At 42.7% G+C, this 22,427-nt stretch overlaps 1 protein-coding gene across 1 annotated transcript in view; it reads left to right on the top strand.

Annotated features, from left to right (window-relative positions):
• The first annotated feature begins 12,390 nt into the window (after window positions 1–12,390).
• Window positions 12,391–22,427, top strand: part of dpm1 (dolichyl-phosphate mannosyltransferase subunit 1, catalytic) — a 93,584-nt gene continuing 83,547 nt past the window's right edge. Inside the window, exon 1 of the mRNA XM_048550244.2 lies at window positions 12,391–12,561. Within this exon, the coding sequence (XP_048406201.1) occupies window positions 12,425–12,561 (137 nt within the window). The 5' untranslated portion in view covers window positions 12,391–12,424. The remainder of the gene's footprint in view (window positions 12,562–22,427) is intronic.

Genomic DNA, 22,427 nt, shown 5'->3' with positions numbered 1-22,427 from the left:
CCATCTTTCTTCCATATCCTTGATAGGCTTATGAAACAAATTGGTCTCAATTTTAAAACTTTCAGCTGGTCAACATCTACAGCCTGCTTGGGGAGTGAGTTCTAGATTTTCACAGTCACTTTTGTGAAAAGCACTTTTTAATACATTGCTTAGACGTATTACTCTCTTTTAAAGAATATGCCTTCCTGTACTGCATTCCCCCATCACAGAAAATGATTACTCTGTGTCCATACTATGAAATCCTTTAATTAATTTCTCAATTAGATCACTGGCCAACTTCTAAATTCAAGAGAATACAAGAAAGATATATGACACAACATTTAACAATTTAAGATATGTCAACATTCTGGTGATTTTGCGGCGTGTTTGTTTCATTTTATGAAGTCTAGTGCCCAAAACTAAGCATAGTCCTCCATATCAACCAATAGAAGACAGGGAGTTGGGAGTAAAGGGGCATTTTCAGGCTAGCAGCCTCTAACTAGTGATAGGCATAGGGATCAGTTTTGGGACCACAATTATATACAGTATATGTTACTGACTTGGAAGAGGAAAATAAATGTACTTTAGCTACATTTGCAGAAGACACAAAAATGTGTGGGAAGGCAAGTGGAGAGGATGATGCAAATAGTCTGCAGAGGGATGTAGACAAGGTTATGTGAGTGGACAAAAACTCGGCAAATGGAGCTGTCGAAACTTTGTTAGCATCACTGTACAGAGGGATCTAGGCATACAGGTCCACAGTTCCCTGAAAGCAGTAACTCAAATGGAGAAAGTAGTCAAGAAGGCATATGGCATGCTTGCCTTATTCGGTTGGGGCATAGAGTATAAAAATTGACAAGTCATGTTGCAGCTGTATATAGCTTTAGTTAGGGTACAGAAAATGTTTGCTGTTTTGGAGAGTACTAGCTTTCAGCAGTAGATTGGACAAACTTGGTTTGTTTTCACTTGAATGTCAAGTGGATAAGGAACAACCTAGTTGAAGTTTATGAGAGGCGTAGGTAGTCAGATTCTTTTTCTCAGGGTATAAATTTGAATTACTTGGGGACTTAGGTTTAAAATAAAATAGAGTAAGTTTAAAGAAGATGTGAGAGACAGGTTTTTGCACAGAAGGTGGTAACTGCCTTGAATGTGCTGCAATAGGAGGTGGTAGAGGTGGATACAAGAACAATGTTTAAGAGGCATCTTGACACAAGCATGAATAGGCAGGAATGGAGGGATGCACACCATGTAGAAGCGAAAGATTTTTAGTTTAGAAAGGCATCATGAGTCAGTGCAATCTTGGTGGGCCAAAGGGACTGTAGACGTGCTGTATTCTTTTCTCTTTGTTCTTTGAATATAATGTTAGAAAAGGTGAAGTTGCGCACTTTGGCAGAAGTAATAGAGGAACTGAAAGACTGTAGAAAGCTACAGAACAGAGAGATTTTTAAGTCTTTGTCCATTAATCACAAAATGCCAGCATCCAAGTTCAGTTGTTATTAAGGAAGGCTGAAGGAATGTCAGGCTTTACTTGAAAGGGACTGGAATATAAAAGTAGGGAGCTTTTGCTAAAACTATACAAGGCACTAATTAGATCACAGCTGGAATCCATGAACAGGTTTGGACCCCTAATCTAAGAAAAAGGCAGTCTAAAGAAGGCTCACCAGCTGATACCAGGATGAGGCAGAGATTGAGTAGGTTGGATCTATACACATTGCAACATAGAAGAATGAGAGGCAACATTACTGAAACTGTGGAAAAGTTGTTTCGATTAGGGTAGAGTTCAGAATCAGAGGGCATAATCCCAGAGTAACTGATGGCGAGGTATTACTTCGCTAAGGGTGGTAAATCTGTGGAAATCTTTACCAGAGACAGCTGTTGAGGCTGCATCATCAAATCTATACAAGATTGATACAGAGTGATTTTTTTTTAATCAGTCAGGGAATGAAGGCTATGGGGAAAAGGCAGGAAAGTGAAGTTTTGGACGATCAGATCAGTCATGATCTCATTAAATAGTGGAGCAAACTCGATGGGCTGAATAGCTACTTCTGCTTGTATGTCATATGGTCTTATGTTCAATTCAAATACTTTTAAGGTAATAGTTAAGATTTCAATAATCGTTCTTATTACTTTTAGTACTTATGCACTAGTTTTAGCAATTTGTATTCATAGATACCTAAATACCTTTGTATATCCAAAGTTCCCTGGCTTTGTCACCTACTATAGAAATAAATATTCTAAACATTATGTGATATTGCTCCGTTAACTTGAACTACATCTTCTTTAATTTACATTCAGAATGTATATGAGCTACTACAAATATACAATAAAATGATCGAATACAAGCCTTCATATGAATTTCTTCTTTAAATTTGTCCGATAGTGAAACAATACTGCCCTCTGCTGTAACATTTTTAATTGCACTTGTAGGATAAAGTATTATGGTGCCATCTACAGTGTCATACTAGGTTATGGCAGCTTTCTATTTGCCGACAAAAATTAGTATGAGTTAAACAATCGTTGTAGGTGCAACTGCTCGGTGCTGAAATCTAAAAGAAATTAAATCTCTTAACTCAGTTAGTTCTTGTTGCCCACCGAGAATGTTTGAGACAATTGTTTTATTCATCCCTCTGATTTATGATAAATATTGACCACAACTCTGCAGGAGCTCTCCTGTTCTTCTTGAAATACTACCATGGAATTTTTACATCCACCTGAAAGAACAGATGGGGCCTTAATTTAACATTTGTTCTGAAAAAGTCAACAAACACGAGGAGGTTATCAGCCATTGGCAGGAACACAGCCAAGTTCTTCTTTGGAGTGCACGTATGCACACTACCAGCAGAGGTCACTACACTGAAGTAAAACCAGTAAGTAACCCAGGATGCCAGAGTCACAGCATCATACAGCATGGAAACAGACCCTTTGGTCCAACTAGTCCATAACAACTGTTCCCAAACTAAACTAGTTCCACCTGCCTGCATTGGCCCATATTCCTCCAAACCTTTCCTATTCACGTACTTACCCAAATGTCTTTTAAACGACATGACTGTGCCTGCATCCACCACTTCCTCTGGCAGTTCCTTCCACACACTAACCACTGTGTGAAAAAGTTGCACCTCATGTCCTTTTTAAACCTTTCTCATCTCACCTTAAAACTCTGCCCATTAATTTTGAATTCACCCCACCTTGGTGAAAAGATCTTTGCTGTTCACCTTATCTGTGCCCCTCATGATTTTATAAGGCTTTATAAGGTCACCCCTCAACCTCCTCCTCTCCAGTGAAAGAACTTCCAGCCTATTCCAGCCTATTTTTATAACTCACACCCTCCAAACCCAGCAGTATACTGATAAAACTTCTCCTAACCCTGTCCAGTTTCATAATATCCTTCTTGTTTTTCAGACTGGAGGCCTATAACCAGCGGTATTCCACAGGTCCACGTTTGCTTGCTATTTATATGAATGATTTGGATCAAAATACAGGAGACATGATAAGTAACTTTGCTGATGACACCAAATTCGTTGTATAGTTGACAGTGAAGAAGGTTATCTAAGATTACAAAGACATCAGTCACAGTGAAGAATTAAAGGATACCCCCAACCGTCCACTACTCTCCAGAAACTTCAGATTCTGGTTTCTTTTTCAGGTTGGGACTGTCAAAAAAAATTGACATCAGCTTGCAGTTGCATTTCATCACAGCTCCCCTTTTCAAAATAAGAAGGCCTTGTTTATTCACTACCTTTTCAAAACCTGTCAGGTTCTGAACATTATAAACTTAACAATCATACCATAAAGGTATTACTTTCCATTTAGTCACACTTCACAATTACACATACTTACAAAAACTAAAGAGTGAAAAAGCAAGCGAATATTTAAATCAGGATTTAAAGATCAAATTGCATATATCCTCCAATCCCAATTTTTCTATGAAAAAGACAAGTTTTGCTGTTTATTGATTCATTGTCTTTCAGCGTTCCCCCAAAAAATTCCTTTTAATTTTGCTTTATGCTTAGTTTTTTCCCATGCCTCTCTTTAAGATGTTGTACATTAGTTTTACATTCCTCATGTTTCCTTTCAGAATTTGATGTAAAGTTTGGCATAAAGTTTTGGCCACAAAATGCCATTTTTCAGGAGCTCAAAGATGTTGCAATGTGTTTGATCTGGTTAAAATTGTCAAGAGCAACATTGGGGTCTGCCAACAGCATACCTGTTTCTGGGTACTGATTGCTAAAACTGGAGTCAAGCAGAAACTTCCGGTCATATCACTATGTCTTTTCTCGATTCAGCACTTTACCTCATTTTGGGTTCCAGGCACCAGATCATCAATAGGGCTATCCAGAACTCATCTCAGAGCTTTCACTTTTTAAAACTGGTTCTGAAACATTCTTTTCACTTTGCAATCCATTGTATTTTTTTCCCCATGTCAGCATGTTTCTTAATGCCCAAATCTTACAAAGAGAACCAGCCAACCATGCAATTGAATTCTATTCCACAATAACTGAATTCATCTTATCTTTTAAATTCCAAATTTTCCAAATAGCCAAAATCCAAATAAATGTCAAGTACAAGTTTGCTGACAACACCACTGTGGTTGGGTGGACATCAACAATGATGAGCCACAATATGGAACGGAGATAGAGGGCTTGGTGTTGTGATACAATGATAACACTAACTTTTACAGATGCCCTGTAGAAAGTATACTATCTGGGTGCGTAGCAGCCTGGTATGGGAACTGCTCTGCGCAGAATCGGGAGAAACTACGGAAGGGGGTTGGGAGGGCAAGTAGAAGTGAGGTTGGGACTGAACTGAACTGAACATCACCATCAAGATTCACTTTGAAGGAAACAGAAGGCAATAGCAACAAAAGGAATTTGGACAACTTCAGGGAGTTATACTTGGGATTTGGCTCCAACCACAAAAGAGCTGAGCTGTTTATGGATGTTCCTAATCTGCCCATGATCCCACAGGAGCTGTGCCAACTACCTTTAGTTTGCTAGCAGCTGAATGTCAGGGGGCTGTGCCTATGCAGAGCAAATTCCACAGACTATTGCAGTCATTTACAGGAAGACCTTTATCCTCTCAGCTGGACATGATTTTATCTGCGGCAGTACATGTAATGATGACCAATTCTTGTTGTTCAGTTGTTAGCATCAATTGTGTACTCCAGGTCTTGATGACCAAGGAAGTTACATTCATAAATATAGCCAAACAGTTTGATTACAAACTTAGAAATCGTGTGCCAATTGCAGACAGTAAAAGTGGGAGAGATTCCTGGTAATCCATGTGATGAAAAGAAATTAGAGTATCTACCATCTTTACCCATGGCTCTAGTCTACAATGTGCATTGATATGTTACGGGGAAAATTGGCTGGATTCAGTGTGAATCAGATTGGTGCCAACAGCAACAGGTTTGATCTCCATTCCAGCTGAGATGGATTCAGGACCTGTTTCCTTGCCCTACCTGTGGTGGATGTTGTAGAGCTGTGGATTGGACTTGCCTTTGGGCCAAGAACTCAAAAAGAAGACAAATAATGATGCCTCTCAACTCTTCAACCACAAGTTCTTTCTGGGCTGCAGTGGGTGGCATCCATCATATTGGGCAGTCTACAGTTCATGCCTACATGCAAAGTCAGTCCAGTTACAATGTGTCCCAGTGACGACTGTTATATAAATATTATAGCAGTTCCCAATCAGTGAGCTGCCTTCACAATTGGAAATGACATACGTTCCCCTCACATTCATCTGTTGAGAGAGAAACACCAGCATATCATTCAGGTCTGTACCTGTGCCGATATTTGCCTACCTAGTGAATATTGCCCACTCTTCTACATATCTCAGCAACAGTATACCAACAGCTTGGAATCTATGGAGAACTATGCTCCTTAAACTTTTTTTATGGCTCCACTATGGAACCTGTGAGGGAGGGGTCTGCAGGACCGACTGATGTAAAGCTTATAAAGGGAAACAACATCACACACCAACCCATTCACTGCACAGTTCACAGAGCTGTGGGATCTGTGTTTCCTGGCCATCCAAATGTATTGCGTGCATGTCCCTGCTACAGACACTGCTGACCAAATCGTTCATGCTAAGACTTTTAGACAAAGAGGCAAGGAAGAATAGGGATGTTGTAGGAGGACAGCCAAAAAGTGTCAGCAGCATCTACCATTTGAATTCAGGGTGTTCTTGAATGTAGATGAACTTCCATTTGCATCACTTCCTTCCCATCCATGCTTTACCTCCCTGCCGATACTGTTGTCTTGCTTTCACAATTGTCATCTCTCCTCCTCATACTCAGCCAGCCTACAGACTTCTGTCCCTAAGAATAATTTACCAGATCGCCTTCCAGTGTCAGCGACCCCACCATTCCCTTTCCCTTTAGTTACTGTGGAATAACCCTATGGGACCCTTGAGCAATGTAGCTGTTCAGTCCCAGGTGAGGTTCCAAGGAAACCTGACTGATGACTGTGCATCTCCCTGATCATGCCTAAGCCATATCTGTTGGGCAGCACAATGGATCAGTGGTTAGCACTGCTGCCTCACAGTGCCAGGGATTCAGGTTCAATTCCAGCCTCGGGTGACTCTCTGTGTGAAGACTGATGTTCTCCCTGTGTCAGTGTGGGTTTCCTCTGGGATCTCCAATTTCCTTGCAATGTCCAACGATGTGTAGGTTAGGTAGGTTGGCCATGCTAAATGCAGGGGACTGTGGAATAGGGTAAAGTACTGGGTCTGGATGGTATGCTATTTGGAGGGTCAGTGCAGAACATGATAGGCTAAATGGGTTGTTTCCACACTGTAGGGATTCTATGATTGTGTGACTCTAATCTGTACCCCATCCCCAAAATCACGTTAACTGGATACCTAACTCTGAATAATCCCTTGGATTGCTGTCAGACACTGTTCTTGACTTAGTGTGCCAGGAACCCCTGGCTGATGGGTGTCTCCGTCAACCTCGGTCAGCACCACTCCCCTGGGACTTGGAGACATGGCTGCTTGCTTGCTGCACATGCAGAGTGTTTGCCACATAAGCTGCTGGCATGTGGAGCAGGTGTGAGATTGACATAGCACACTGTTGTACACTACGATGTGTGCCCCCTAGGTTGAGGACTGCTGACCAGTGTGGTAAGCTTCCTGATTGTGTGACTGTTCTAACTGGCACACGAAAGCAAGGCATGGATGCTGTGAGTATGTAGGAGTGAGCATGGAGACTCATTTCTGAAGAAGGGTCTAGGGCCAAAATGTCAGCCTTCCCACTCCTCTGATGCTGCTTGGCCTGCTGTGTTCATCCAGCTCTACACCTTGTTGTCTCAGATCGTCCAGCATCTGCAGTTCCTACTAACTCTGAGACATGAGATACAGCTTGGTCAAATCTGTAAACAGGGACCCTGCTCCTGTGTGCAAAGTGTCTTTATTGCAGCCTTTCAAAGTGAGATGCTGATGATCCTTGCAAAACACCCCTGTGTTTCCCGAGTGATGAAGTAGCACTGAGGTACTCTGATGGTTATGAGGTGCTTGCAATGGTTGTGTGGCCTTGAACAAAGTTGTGTGCATCTGTGCCTTATGCCTTGTGATGTAATTCAGTCATATGCAACATGGCTGTACTTCACAATAAGCAACAAGCTCAATTCTCCAGATACCTGCTCCACTTCTCCTGTCAATTATTCTTGACAGCTAGATTGTTGGTGCGGTTGGAGGAACCCAGGTTAGATTCCAATCTTGGGCAACCCTCTGTATGAAGTTTTCACATTCTCCCCATGTCTGTGTGGGGTTTCCCTTAGCTGCTTTGGTTTCCCCCTGCAGTCCAAAGATGTACAGGTTAGGTGAATTGGCCATGTTAAATTGTTCATACTGCCCAGGGATGTGCAGGCTAGGTAGGTTAGCCATGGGAAATGCAGGGTTACAAGGATAGAGTCAGAAGTCACACAATACCAACTGTAGTCCAACAGGTTTATTTGAAATTACAAGCTTTCAGAGCACCCCCTCCTTCATCATGTGAAGCAGAGAGGGAACACTCCTGCCTCTTAAAATGCCAGATGGAATACTCTTCATTATCTAGTACATCCCCTAAGCAGAGAAACCACACCATGTTCTTTGCAGCCTTCAACATGTCATCAACAATGATGAATGTCTCGCCAAGGCCATCTCTATGCCTCAGGTTCTCACGTTCAAACTGCCGCTTCAAACAGACCATTGTTTGCAGCAAACTACCCAAACTTCAGGACAGCAGCGACTACAACACCACACTACCCTACCACAGCAAACTCTGCAAGACATGTCAGAACATCAATATGGATGCTACCATCACACGTGGGAACACCACTCACCGTGTACACAGTATATAGTCATGTGACTTGGCCAACATTGTCTGTCTCATATGCTGCAGGAAAAGATGCCCTGAGGCATGGTATATGGGCAAGGCTATGCAGAAGCTAACACAACAGATGTACAACACCTTGCAAAAATCACCAGGCAGGAACGTTCCCTCCCAGTCGGGGAACACTTCAGTGGTCAAGGACATACAGTCTCCCATCTTCGGGTAAGCATCCCCCAAGGCAGCCTTTGAGATACACAACAACCCAGAATCACTGAACAGAAACTGATAGCCAGGTTCTGTACCCATGAGGATGATCTCAACAGTGATCTTGGGCTCATGTTGTGCTACATGTTACCCCACCATACTGTTCTGTGTAAAATCTTCCTTATTGTTCAACTCTGAAGCCATCACCTTGATAAATTGTTATTATCTCTCCACCTCAATTAGTTTGTATAGTTTTGGACTACTTGTTTCTTTGGTTAGATCCTGGTCTTGTAACTCTTATACCGATTATATTATTCCAGTGATTTAGTTTGCCTCTAGCACCATTTTATTTTTGACTGTTTGTAATTATTTTTCTGACTTAATTAATCGCATCATAGATCATCTTGTCAGTTGCTATTCACCTGTTGACACTTCTACCATTTGACACTTCTGATCACCTGCAAAGACTTGTTCTGTGGCCTGTTGCCACTTCACTCACACTATTTGTAATTATCTTTTGACACTCTTAATTACATGGAATTATCTTGCCATTTTGTCTCTGCATGTCAATTCTGTGCCTGTGCGCTTCCCTCACTTCAACTGATGAAGGAGCAGCACTCTGAAAGCTTGTGATTTCAAATAAACTTGTTGGACAATAACCTGGTGTCATGTCACTTCTGACTCTGTCCATCCCAGTCCAACACTGGATATGGTAGGGAGGCTGGGTTGAGTGGCATGCAGCTCAGAAGGTTAGTGCAGCCCCTATAAGCCGAATGGTGTCTTTCCAACACTGTAGAGATATTATGATTCTAAATCAAGCTAATTCCTAACATAAGGAAAGTCTTACATCCAAAGAAGAAACCGAGAACTTAAGAAGCTTGATTGGACAGTTAAATTGGCTATATACACAGATAAGACACAACACCAGTTCTGACATATTAGAACTTAGTATTATGATTAAATAAGTTATGAGTAAGTAAGCACTGAGGACAAGTCAAACATTAAGGAAATTAAATTCAAAGAAGTGTATACTAGGGTTCTAGCCTTCAATGACAGGGGATATAAAATCAGCCCTTTTTAGTGACGCTTTGCATGCCAATCTTCAATATTCTTGGTGAGTGAAAATGGAAAATGTTATATCAGAGATAATGGGAGCTGCAGATGCTGGAGAATCCGAGATAACAAAGCGTGGAGCTGGATGAACACAGCAGGCCAAGCAGCACCTTAGGAGTACAAAAGCTGACATTTCGGGCCTAGATCCTTCATCAGAAAAGGGGGAGGGGGAGAGGGTTCTGAAATAAATAGGGAGAGAGGGGGAGGCAGATCAAAGATGAATAGAGGAGAAGATAGGTGGAGAGAACAAGAGAGTTTTAGTGGGAGAGAGATCCCCTGAGGTTTGTCCAGAGAGAGGAGGGTAACTTCTTCAGGTTAGGCATCCCTGGAAGAGGCTTCGCAGTGAGGTTAAAAGGTTGTCCCTTGTTTGAGGAGGCCAAAGGGTAGCTAAAAGTGCCTTAGTAGTAGAAAAAATAGTTCTAGAGGAAGCAATAGATATGGGGTTATACTTCTCAAATATTTTGAGGAAATACCAATATATAAAGGCATTCTGTGAAGAGTTTGTCTATTGAATGCTTTTCCTTTAACTATTCCCCATGAGATAGCTTCCATTCAAAAAAGAATGTGGCTTAGAAAATGCAAGGATTGACCTTGCCTGCATAAAATAATGTTAGTGCGGAAAGAGATCCCTAAAATAAAATTGGTCAATGCAAGTCACCTATTTTTTAACAGAAAGGAATGCTTGCTTGAAGAAATTGTTGGGAGGTCCTAGAAGAGGGATGCATTCTATGTGTAATTAGCTGTCAAACTATGAAAATTGTCTTATTCCTTGTTTCATGATTATTTTGTGTGCTGTAGTTGTTTTGTTTAAAGGTAAAAGGGGAATTTGTTAACAATATGTTAATTATGTTATGAAGCTATAAAAGGTGAAGGGTATTGTCTAATTAACTAGCTAGAGCACCTATAGGACTCTTATGGCACGGTGGTAATATTTTTATCTCGAAACCAGGGAACCTGGGTTGGACCCCCACTTGTTTCAGCAATGTCTCAAAATATATCTGAACAGATCAAATAAAAAATACCTAGCACATCTTTAAGAATCTTGCTGTGTAGTAGTATTGTGCCCACCTCTGAGCCACGAATACCCAGGTTTAAATCCCACCTGCTGCCAGCGTGTGTAATAACATCCTTAAATAGCAAAACATCCGACAGCACAGTTAAATATAGACTGCTGGAAAATGGAGTGTAGTTGGGTGGAAGGCAGATAAATCTAATATCATATTCTACAAATAGACATATTATCAAGAAAAGGATTAGCATCTCGTTTCATTCTTTACCCTTCAGCTTGGGATCCAATTTATATCAAGGTCCTAAGAGTCAGTTTGATGTCATTCTATGTTCTGAGGTGCTGAAAAATGTATTAAAACGACACTTACCATTTACAGCTCAGGGACTCCATTTAATAAAAGCTTATCGAAGCTTATTGAGAAAGTGCAACAAAATATTTACCTGTATAGTACAAAGACTGGAAACTTGCAGCTGTCAGCAAAGACTGAACTGGCTGTGCCTGTTTACTCAAGAAAAGCTTTTCCTTTATGACCAAGTAGGTGATTTTTAAAATTATAGTGCGTTCGATATAGTAAAGATTTTGTCACTATGGTCAAGTTCAAAAGTAAGGACCAGAAATAACGTAGTCGGCCACAAATATGACGACAAATTCAGGATAATTTGTAAAGTGAGAGGGTTTAGAATGTGGAACTTGTTGCTGCAGAAAATAGTTGAAATAAACAAGATAGACGTAGGTAAAAGAATATTCTGGATACAACTTACCACACCCTAACCTAAGAAACGTGAATCTATGTGAACCATTCCCTGTTTTAGTGCAGTAAATTGAATGCAGATATATATTCTTTATTTCCTTGCCCGACTAATTGCACGTCCTTCACCCAGTGCTGTTGCTGCTGGAAGTGATTATCTTAGCTGCTTAGCGTAGACAGAAAATCTTGTTCCTGTGAACAAGCATAGAGTGATTATTAAATTATTCAAAAAGAGCGAGGAGCTAATTGTTATGTGAATATAACTCCTGATGGATCAATGCACGGGCGAACACTAATCTGGAGATTTGGGTTACATCCGCGCTACCAACCCTGATACTTCAGAATTGTTACATTGTTTAATCCATAGTGCATCTCGGTGATTAACAGTTCACCCCTCCCCGTGCCCCTAGCCCATACGCTCACTCATTCATTCGTCAATGGAGTCATTCTAACCCATAGACCGTCTTGAGGTATTTAAAATAAAAACTGAATAAGACAGCTGATGCTGGTAAAAAAAGGATCCGCTCAGTTCGCTTTGCTGTTTCTTCTTTATTGATGGTTGCAACAGGGTCTTTATTGTTCTAGGATCAGAATTCCCTGAAAGTGAACCAAAAGCTAACAGCAACGATTACCACAATCAGCAAAAATGCATTGTCACTGATTGGAATATATCGATCTTTAATGCGGCTGAAAAAGAATTCGCTTTAAGATCCGACATTGTGAGTCTAAAGTGCGATTATTTCAAATTAATGGGAAGCAGAGACACTCGAGTAGCTGAAAACACTGATCAGTGCAGGGTTCTCGGTGGACAAAGGGAATTCAAGTCACTGTTTTGTCAATAAACAAGCTAATAATTTATTTTATTTCCATTAGTACCGCTGTAAGTTTACGAGACTTGGGTAATTGTTCCAGTTGCCGTGTTGAAATTTTGTCGTAAAGCCATGTGTTCGCTCCTTGTCCGGTTGAGGCTGTCAGCCCGGACACTTTAAGCCCTCCTATGGTTGCTGGAGGATTGGTTGGAGGTGTGGCACTGACTTCCTGTCGGAGCGGAGCGTCCAACATGGCAAGCGGGGAGGGTGCGGAGCAACGGCGGTGGCAGCGGGGAGGTGACAAGTACTCGGTGTTGCTGCCTACTTACAACGAGAGGGACAACCTGCCACTCATCGTTTGGCTGTTGGTCCGCTACTTCGATGAAAGGTGCCTGGCCCAGAGTGCGCTTTAATTAATCCGGGGTCAGCAGGTAAACGGGGAGGGGGACAGGCCTGTGAGTGGGGAGAGGGGCCTCGGACGCACTGGAACACAGCTGGCTGACCGCTGGGCAGTTGAAGGTAAATGCAGACACAGCCCGTCCGTTAGTAGACAGTTGGCTGCTTCAATCTCAACCAGAAAATGCTGCAAATGAGCAACAAGCTCAAGGGAGAGGGATCTGTCAACACTGGCGATGTGATGTTCAACCAAGCTTTTTGAGACGGGTTCCATTGGATCAAAGAATGTTCACTGATACTAACAGTGTTTATTTATCTGTGGGATATTTTGATGGGTCATGTCGAGGAAGTCAAAGGGTGAAAATTTTATGTCACTTAAGTACTGTACTGCGACATATAGGTCGATTTAGCTTTTGTTGCAAGATGATTTCGCGAAACCTTTCAAGATGAGAATCCCGAGTCTTTACTGCTCACTCGAAAAGACCACCTTATGGGATTCCACCCTTTTTCAGAAATGGGGGAGGGGTTAGGGGGACTCTGAAATAAATTGAGGGGGAGGCGATGATGAAAGGTGGGTAGAGGAGAACATAGGTGGAGAGAAGACACACAGGTCAAGGAGGCAGGGATGAGGCTGGGAGGTGGGAAATGAGGGTGGGGATTGGTCAGTGGGATGGAAGGACCAGACAGGTGGGAGACTTTACGTAAGGGGGGGGGGGGGATTATACATCTTTCTTGGGAAGAAAGAGACTAAATAGTAGTCAGATATTTGGAACTTTGTGAAATAAGAATAATTCACTTTGGCATTCTGTGCCCTGGGGGCTGTGTGACTTAGTGTTGTATGAATTATGGACAGTTTTATGACTCTTGCACATTGAGGGAGTGAGGGGATAAGGTTATAGTTCAAAAAGTTGTCATTTATGCAGATCAGCTATGATGGACGGCACAGCAAGCTCTTGGCTATATGGTCTGATTCAGCTCCCATTGCTTATGTTAATTGAGCTGCCTTTTTTTGTATATGTGCTCCTGTTTAAAACAGCAATGTGGTATTTCTCAGATTGATATCCATCGACATTGGCAGCATTTTTTATTTTAAGATTCTTGCTCTTAATGAACAATGTTTGATGAATTCATGAAATGTTTTTTAGTCAGAAAAAGATGCAAAGAAAAGTACATAAGAGAGCATTTAAATTGTCTTGGAGATAGTCGGAACTGCCGATGCTGGAGTCTGCGATAACAAGGTGTAGAGCTGGATGAACACAGCAGGCCAGACAGCATCAGAGGAGCAGGAAAGCTGACATTTTGAGATTCCACCCTTTTTCAGAAATGGGGAAGGGGTAGGGGGACTCTGAAATAAATTGAGGGGGAGGTGATGATGAAAGGTGGGTAGAGGAGAAGATAGGTGGAGAGAAGACAGACAGGTCAAGGAGGCAGGGATGAGGCTGGGAGGTAGGAAGTGAGGGTGGGGATTGGTCAGTGAGGTGGGAGGAGCAGATAGGCGGGAGAAAAGATGGAAAAGGTTAGTGGGGATGAGCTGAGCTGATCTTGGAAACAGGTCGGGGTCAGAGAGATTTTGAAGCCTGTGACGTCCACATTGATACCATTGGGCTGCAGGGTTCCCAAGTGAAATATGAGGTGCTGTTCCTGCAGACTTCTGGTGACATTGTTGTGGCACTGGAGGAGGCCTAGAATGGACATGTCGTCCAAGGAGTGGCGGGGGGGGGGGGGGGGGGGGGGGTAGGGGGAGAGTTGAAGTGGTTTGCGACTGGGAGGCGCAGTCGTTTATCATGAACTGAGCATAGGTGTTCCACAAAGCGGTCTCCAAACCTCCGCTTGGTTTCCCCGATGGAGAGGAGGCCACATTGGGAACGGCAGATACAATATACCACATTAGCAGAATTGCAGGTGGACATCTGTTTGATGTGGAAGATTTTCTTGGGGCCTGGGATTGGGGTGAGGGGGCAGGTGTAGCACTTCCTGTGGTTGCAGGGAAAGGTGCCAGGCTGGTGGGGCTGGAGGGGAGTGGTGTGGATGAGGGAGCCGTGGAGAGAGCGGTCCCTCCAGAAGGCAGATAAGGGTGGGGAGGGAAATATATTCTTGGTAGTGGGGTCAGATTGCAGAGGCGGAAGTGGCGGAGGATGACGCGTTGATAATCCATCTTCACTCAACTGACCGACCCCCATTCCCAACTCCCTACCTACACTCACCTTTACTGGTGCCATCCCTGCCTCCTTGACCTGTACGTCTTCTCTCTGTGTCTGCTCCTCTATCAACCGTCCATCATTGCCTCCCCCTCCCTATTTATTTCAGAGTCTCCTTCCCATCCCCTATTTCTGAAGAAGGGCCTAGAGCCGAGACGTCAATTTTCTTGCTCCTCTGGTGCCGCATAGCCTGCTGTTTTCATCCAGCTCTACATTTTGTTATTTAAACTGTCTTGTTCATTATTCACAAGATGCATGGTTTTCTTCATGGCATCTGTTTCTACCATTGATATTCTGTTATCATTCATCTGTGTCCATGTTTTCTTTAGTCCTGCTGTTGCCCTTTAAGTTGAAATCGTGTTCTCTCTTTCTTTTAGAATATTATTTAAAACTTTATCATTGACCAAACTTTTTGTTACTGATCTCGTATTCTCTGTAGGTGACTGCCTGTAAAACTTTGTTTGCTGACTTTTCTGTGGAATGCTTTTTGACATTTTAGTACATTAAAGCTGCCGAACAAGTACAAAGTTTGTTGATGAAGAACCTCTTCTATCTGGTGTCTCTCTTATCTTTGTAATATCTGTTGCTGCTCTCATACACCTTTGCCTTCCTATTACTTTGATCTTTTCAATGCTAGAGTGCATGGTGAAATAGGGCTGAGTCACCACAATGTTACCAAGGTGGGGGAATCATGCCTGACAAATTTATTACAATTCTTTTGAGATGGTAACGAGCAAGTTAGACAAAGAAAAGTTGGTTGATGTGACCTATTTGGATTTCCAGAAGGTCTTTGACAAGGTGCTGCACTGGAGGCTGTTAAATAAGATGAGCCCACAGTGTTAAGGATAAAATACTGTCATATAGAGAGAATTGGCTGATTGGCAGAAGGCACAGAGTGAGGAAGAAGGGATTGCTGTGTAGAGGACACATTTGTCATTATTAAATGGACCAAATTAGAAGAGACACACAAACTCATAAACAACACCCTCACCGGAGTAAAATTCACCAGAGAGGAGAAGGAGGAGGAGAAGAACAAACAACTCCCATTCCTGGATGTCATTATAGAGCGCAAGACAAGTGGGGAACCGCAAACAAAAGTACACCATAATGTCTCTCACACAGACCAGGTATTGAACTTCAATAGTAACCATCGCAACTCAGACAAACGAAGCTGTGTGCGAACAATATTTAAAATGGCAACAACACACTGCAGTAACATGGAGCTACGCCAAGAGCAGGAGGAATACCTCTTCCAAGTGTTCAAGAATAATGGATATCCAAAGAACTGAGTCAGGAGATGCCTGCAGGAACAGCATCAAAAAGATTCTATACGTCTCAACACACTCATCACCCTACCCTACATCAGGAACATGTCGGAACTTGCCACAAGACTTCTTCGACAGCTGGGCATCAGAGTGGCACACAAACCCACGTCAACTATACGACAAGTGCTCACCCAAACTAAAAGACCCACTCCCCACCGTGGACAGGATCAATGTCATCTACAAGATCCCCTGCAGAGACTGCAAGAAACACCGCATCGGACAAACAGGAAGGAAACTAACAACAAGAGTACATGAACATCAACTGGCTACAAAAAGATACCACCAATACTCACTCATCTCAATCCACATGGACAAGGAGAACCACAACTGGGACAACACCAAGATCCAGGGACAGGGTAGGCAGAGACAAGCACGAGAATTCCTGAAAGCATGGCACTCTGTGAAGCAGGCTCTTAATAAACGTATTGAACTTCACCCCGTATATATTCCACTACGAAGGAAACCTGGAAGTGAGGCAATCCATCGTAATGGACCCCAGAATTTAAAAACTAGGCGGGAAAACACACTGCTTCATCAGAGGCTGCGCTGAAGATGTTATCCAGCACGGTAACGAAAGGTCTGCGGAACAACAAAGCAGCTCGGCGAGCCAACCAACCTCAACACCTGCAACTCAAGTTACAGATCTACTCCAAAACCTTGAAGGGATCTTTTTCTGGATGGCGGCAGTGACTAGTGGAGCTCTGCAGGGGTTGTTGTTGGGACCACAACTATTCATGTTCTATACGAACAATCTGGACAAAGGAACTGAGAACATTGTTACCACGTTTACAGATGTCACAAACGCAGGTGGAGTGTAGGTTGAAGCAGAAGGATTCGGATGGACTTGGACAGGCTGGGAGAATTGGCAAAAAAGTGGCAGTTGGAATACAATGTGGGCAAGTGTGAGGTTATGCACTTTGATAGGAAGGGTAGAGGCATAGACTATTTTCTAGATGGGGAAAGGCTTCAGAAATGTGAAACGGAAAGGGGACTTGGAGGTTAATATGCAGGTTCATTTGGCAGTAGAAGGGCAAATACAATGTATGCATTCATTTCAGGAGGGTTAGAATACAAGTGCAGAGATTTCCTGCTGTGGCTACAAGAGGCTCTGGACAGACCATATTTGGAATATGGTGAGCAGCTTTAAGCACTGTATGTAAGGAAGGGGTCCAGAGGAGGTATACAAGAATGATCCCATGGATGACCATCTTGTCATATGTATGATTGTGGACTTTGCTGCCGTACTTAGAATTTTAAAGATCAGGAGGAATCTTATTGATACCTGAGGAATACTGAGAGGCCTGGATAGAATAGCTGTGGAGAAGATGTTTCCGTAACTAGGAGAGACTAGAACCCAAGGGCTCAGCCTCAGAGTGAAGAGATGACCCTTTTAGAATTGACATGAGAAATTTCTTCAGTCTGAGGGTGGTTAATCTGTGGAACCCATTCCCTCAAAAGGCTGTAGGGCAAGTCATTGAATGTATTTAAGACAGAGATCGGTTCTTTATTAATAAAGGGGATCAAGGGTCATGGGGAAAAGGCAGTGTTGAGAAACATACCAGCCATTAACGTGGTGAAGCAGATTCAATGGGCTACAAAGTCTAATTCTGCTCCTACATCAGATGGTCTTGCAGACAGCAAGATTTTATAACTTTCCGTTATCATATGATATCGTGTAAGTTCCCTTCAGTAGTAATTAGCTTTAGAATTAATCTCTCTCTGTATCATTTTTGGGCTTGAATGCTTTTCTTGTGCCTTGCTGATCAAAGCTAAAAGGATCAGAAGAGTCCTGACCCAAAACAACAACTTTCCTGCTTCTCTGCTGCCTGATCTGCTGTGTTCGTCCAGCTCCACACTGTTATCTCTGATTTCAGCAACAGCAGTTCTTACTATCTCTACCGTAGAACATTATGTGCTCGCTGCTGCCTGGTTCACTTTTCTGTTATTCCTTTCAAGTATGACTAATTTTGGTTTCCCTATCTCCAAAGTTAATCAGTGTCTTGGTTCAAAATTACCTCGTTCGTGTTTTCTATTTCATATCAGTCACTTTAAAAATAATGTACTTGAACTCTTGTATAGCAAGTAGTGTTTAGCGTCGGAAGTATTAACATACTCACAGAAAATCCCAAGACGTTGACATGAAGCACTCTTGTTTCTAATCATTGGTTTCATACGATGATATGCTTGGTACTTTGCCCTTGTCTGTCCCATGATTCAAGAATTCTGAAACATGTAGCTTTCATCCACATCCAGAGGTTCCAATTTTTGTGGCACTTACTGAGGGAAGAATATTAGTGAGTTTTGAGAAGATTTGTAGCTCAGGTTGAAGTTCTGAGTTTGCTCGCTGAGCTGGAAGGTTGGTTCTCCAGATGTTTCGTCACCATTCTAGGTAACATCATCAGTGAGCCTCCAACGAAGCGCTGGTGTTATGTCCCGCTTTCTATTTATCTGGTTAGGTTTCCTTGGGTTGGTGATGTCATTTCCTGTGTTGGTGATGGAAGAATATTGCCTGAATCATTAGGTGAACTACCTTCTATCTTGCAAGGAGTGGGAATGTTCAAGCAAAGTTGAATTGGTATCAAGGTGTTTTAATTTACAAAGGAAGAGATACCATCATATCCATGAGTTAAATAATAGTACCTCTTAACACAAACAAATTTCACATTAGCTATAGTGCATGATCTACCTTTTCCTTTTTAGCTGTAAAAATAAACTGTGAAGTGCTTTTCAGATTGTTCCTCGAAAGTTGGAATTTTATGAAAGAAATGAAGGATTTAAGATAGTATTGTTAAAAAAAAATCACAACATCTGTGTGCATGTATTTTAGTTTTCTTCATTTATGTTTAATATATTTCATAGAATCCCTACAGTGTGGAAGCAGGCCATTTGGTTAATTGAATCCACACTGACTCTCTGAAGAGCATCCCACCCAGACCCAGCCCCCCTACCCCATTCCTGTAACACTGCACCTACACTGTACATCCCAGGACACTGGGCAATTTAGCATGGCCAATCCGCCTAACCTGCACGTCTTTGAACATAAAACATTCAGAAAATCCTCCCTGAGTACTTTCAAAAGAATCTAGATTGCCCAGTTGTGTTTCTGTGTAGTTTTGTCACCAGGATGTTGATAACATGCTGTAGCAGCTCTGTAACATTTCTAGACATGAACTGCAAAGTATCACAAAAACAGAACTAGGTTATGTCAAGTCTGTACTGCTGTTCAGCTGCATCATGGCTGATTTGTACCTCAACTGCAGTTTGCCACCTTTTGTTCTCCATTCCTGCCTTTACTTCATGTTCCTTGATACATTTAAATCTTGATTTGAGCCCTTTTTCAAATATGTCTTTGAACAGAGAACATAGAACATTACAGCACAGTACAGGCCCTTCGGCCTTCGATGTTGTGCTGACCTGTCATACCAATCTGAAACCCATCTAACGTACACTATTCCATGTACGTCCATATGGTTGTCCAGTGACGACTTAAATGTACTTGAATTTGGCGAATCTACTACCGTTGCAGGCAAAGCCTTCCATACCCTTACTACACTCTGAGTAAAGAAACTACCTCCGACATCTGTCCTATATCTTTCACACCTCAATTTAAAGCTATGCCCCCTCGTGCTCGCCGTCACCATCCTAGGAAAAATGCTCTCCCTATCCACCCTATCTAACCCTCTGATTATTTTATATGTCTCAGTTAAGTCACCTCTCAACCTTCTCTCGAACGAAAACAGCCTCAAGTCCCTCAGCCTTTCCTCGTAAGACCTTCCCTCCGTACCAGGCAACATCCTAGTAAATCTCCTCTGCACCCTTTCCAAAGCTTCCGCATCCTTCTTTATAATGCGGTGACCAGAACTGTACGCAATACTCCAAGTGCGGCCGCATCAGAGTTTTGTACAGCTGCAGCATAACCTCTTGGTTCCGGAACTCGATCCCTCTATTCATAAAAGCTAAAACACTGTATGCCTTCTTAACAGCCCTGTCAACCTGGGTGGCAACTTTCAAGGATCTGTGTACGTGGACACCGAGATCTCTCTGCTCATCTACACCACCAAGAATCTTACCATTAGTCCAATACTTTGCATTCCGGTTACTCCTACCAAAGTGCATCACCTCACTTGTCCGCATTACATTCCATTTGCCACCTATCTGCCCAGCTCTGTAGCTTATCTATGTCTCTCTGTAACTTACAACATCCTTCGTCACTATCCACAACTCCACTGACCTTAGTGTCGTCTGTAAATTTACTAACCTGTCCTCTACGCCCTCATCCAGGTCATTTATAAAAATGACAAACAGCAGTGGACCCAACACCAACCCTTGCGGTACACCACTAGTAACTGGTCTCCAGGATGAACATTTCCAATCAACCACCACCCTCTGTCTTCTTTCAGCAAGCCAATTTCTGATCCAAACTGCTATATTTCCCACAATCCCATTCCTCCGCATTTTGTACAATAGCCTACGGTGGGGAACCTTATCGAAAGCCTTGCTGAAATCCATATACACCACATCAACCGGTTTACTCTCATCTACCTGTTTGGTCACCTTCTCGAAGAACTCAATAAGGTTTGTGAGGCACGACCTACCCTTCACAAAACCGTGCTGACTATTCCTAATCAATTTATTCTTTTCTAAATGATTATAAATCCTATTTCTTATAACCTTTTCCAACACTTTACCAACAACTGAAGTAAGGCTCACTGGTCTATAATTACCAAGGTCGTCTCTACTCCTCTTCTTGAACAGGGGGAGCACATTTGCTATCCTCCAGTCTTCTGGCACTATTCTTGTAGACAATGATGAGTTAAAGATCAATGCCAAAGGCTCGGCAATCTCCTCCCAGAGGATCCTAGGATAAATCCCATCCGGCCCAGGGGACTTATCTATTTTCACACTCTGTAGGATTTCTAATACCTCTTCCTTGTGAACCTCAATCCAACCTAGTCTAGTAGCCTGTATCTCAGTATTCTCCTTGACAACATTGTCGTTTTCTAGAGTGAATACCGTTGAAAAACATTCATTTATTGCTTCCCCTATCTCCTCTGACTCCACACACAACTTCCCACTACTGTCCTTGATTGGCCCTAATCTTACTCCCATCATTCTTTTATTCCTTAAATACCTATAGAAAGCCTTAGGGTTTACCCTGATCCTATCCGCCAACAAATTCTCATGTCTCCTCCTGGCTCTTCTGAGCTCTCTCTCTAGGACTTTCCTGGCTACCTTGTAACCCTCAAGCACCCTAATTGAGCCTTCACATCTCATCCTAACAAGTCTCCTTCTTCCTCTTGGCCAGAGATTCCACTCACTTCGTAAACCACAGCTCCCGTGCTCTACAGCTTCCTCCCTACCTGACAGATACATACTTATCTAGGACACACAGGAGCTTTTCCTTGAATAAGCTCCACATTTCTAATGTGCCCATCCCCTGCAGTTTCCTTCCCCATCCTATGATCCCTAAATCTTGCCTAATCTCATTGTAATTGCCTTTTCCCCCAGTGGTATACACCTATCCCTTTCCATCACTAAAGTAAACATAACAGAATTGTGATCGCTATCACCAAAGTGCTCACCTACTTCCAAATCTAACATCTGGCCGGGCTCATTACCCAGTACCAAATCTAATGTGGCTTCGCCCCTTGTTGGCCTGTCTACATACTGTGTCAGGAAGCCCTCCTGCACACACTGGACAAAAACTGACCCATCTATAGTACTCGAACTATACTGCTCCCAGTCAATATTTGGAAAGTTGAAGTCCCCCATGACAACTACCCTGTCTCTCTCACTCCTATCGAGAATCATCTTTGCTATCCTTTCCTCTACATATCTGGAACTATTTGGAGGCGTATAGAAAACTCCCAACAGGGTGACCTCTCCTCTCCTGTTTCTAACCTCAGCCCATACTACCTCAGTTGACAAGTCCCCAAACATCCTTTCTGCAACTGTAATACTGTCCTTGACCAACCATGCCACACCTCCCCCCTCTTTTACCATCTTCTCTGTTCTTACTGAAACAACTAAATCCCGGAACCTGCAACAACCATTCCTGTCCCTGCTCTATCCATGTCTCCGAAATGGCCGCACCATCGAAGTCCCAGGAACCAACCCATGCTGCTAGTTCACCCACTTATTTCAGATGCTCCTGGCGTTGAAGTAGACACACTTCAAACCAACTTTTTGCTTGCCGGTGCCGTCTTGCGTCCCTGAAATTTTATTTCGGACCTCCCTACTCTCAACCTTTTCTATACTTGAACTACAATTTTGGTTCTCACCCCCCCCCCCCCCCCTGCTGAATTGGTTTAAACCCACCTGAATAGCCTTAGTGA

This window comes from Stegostoma tigrinum, chromosome 19, assembly GCF_030684315.1.
Source record: "Stegostoma tigrinum isolate sSteTig4 chromosome 19, sSteTig4.hap1, whole genome shotgun sequence".
NCBI classification, from domain to species: domain Eukaryota; kingdom Metazoa; phylum Chordata; class Chondrichthyes; order Orectolobiformes; family Stegostomatidae; genus Stegostoma; species Stegostoma tigrinum.
The sequence above is the reverse complement of the archived record's forward strand: the minus strand, read 5'-3'. Positions and strand labels throughout refer to the sequence as shown.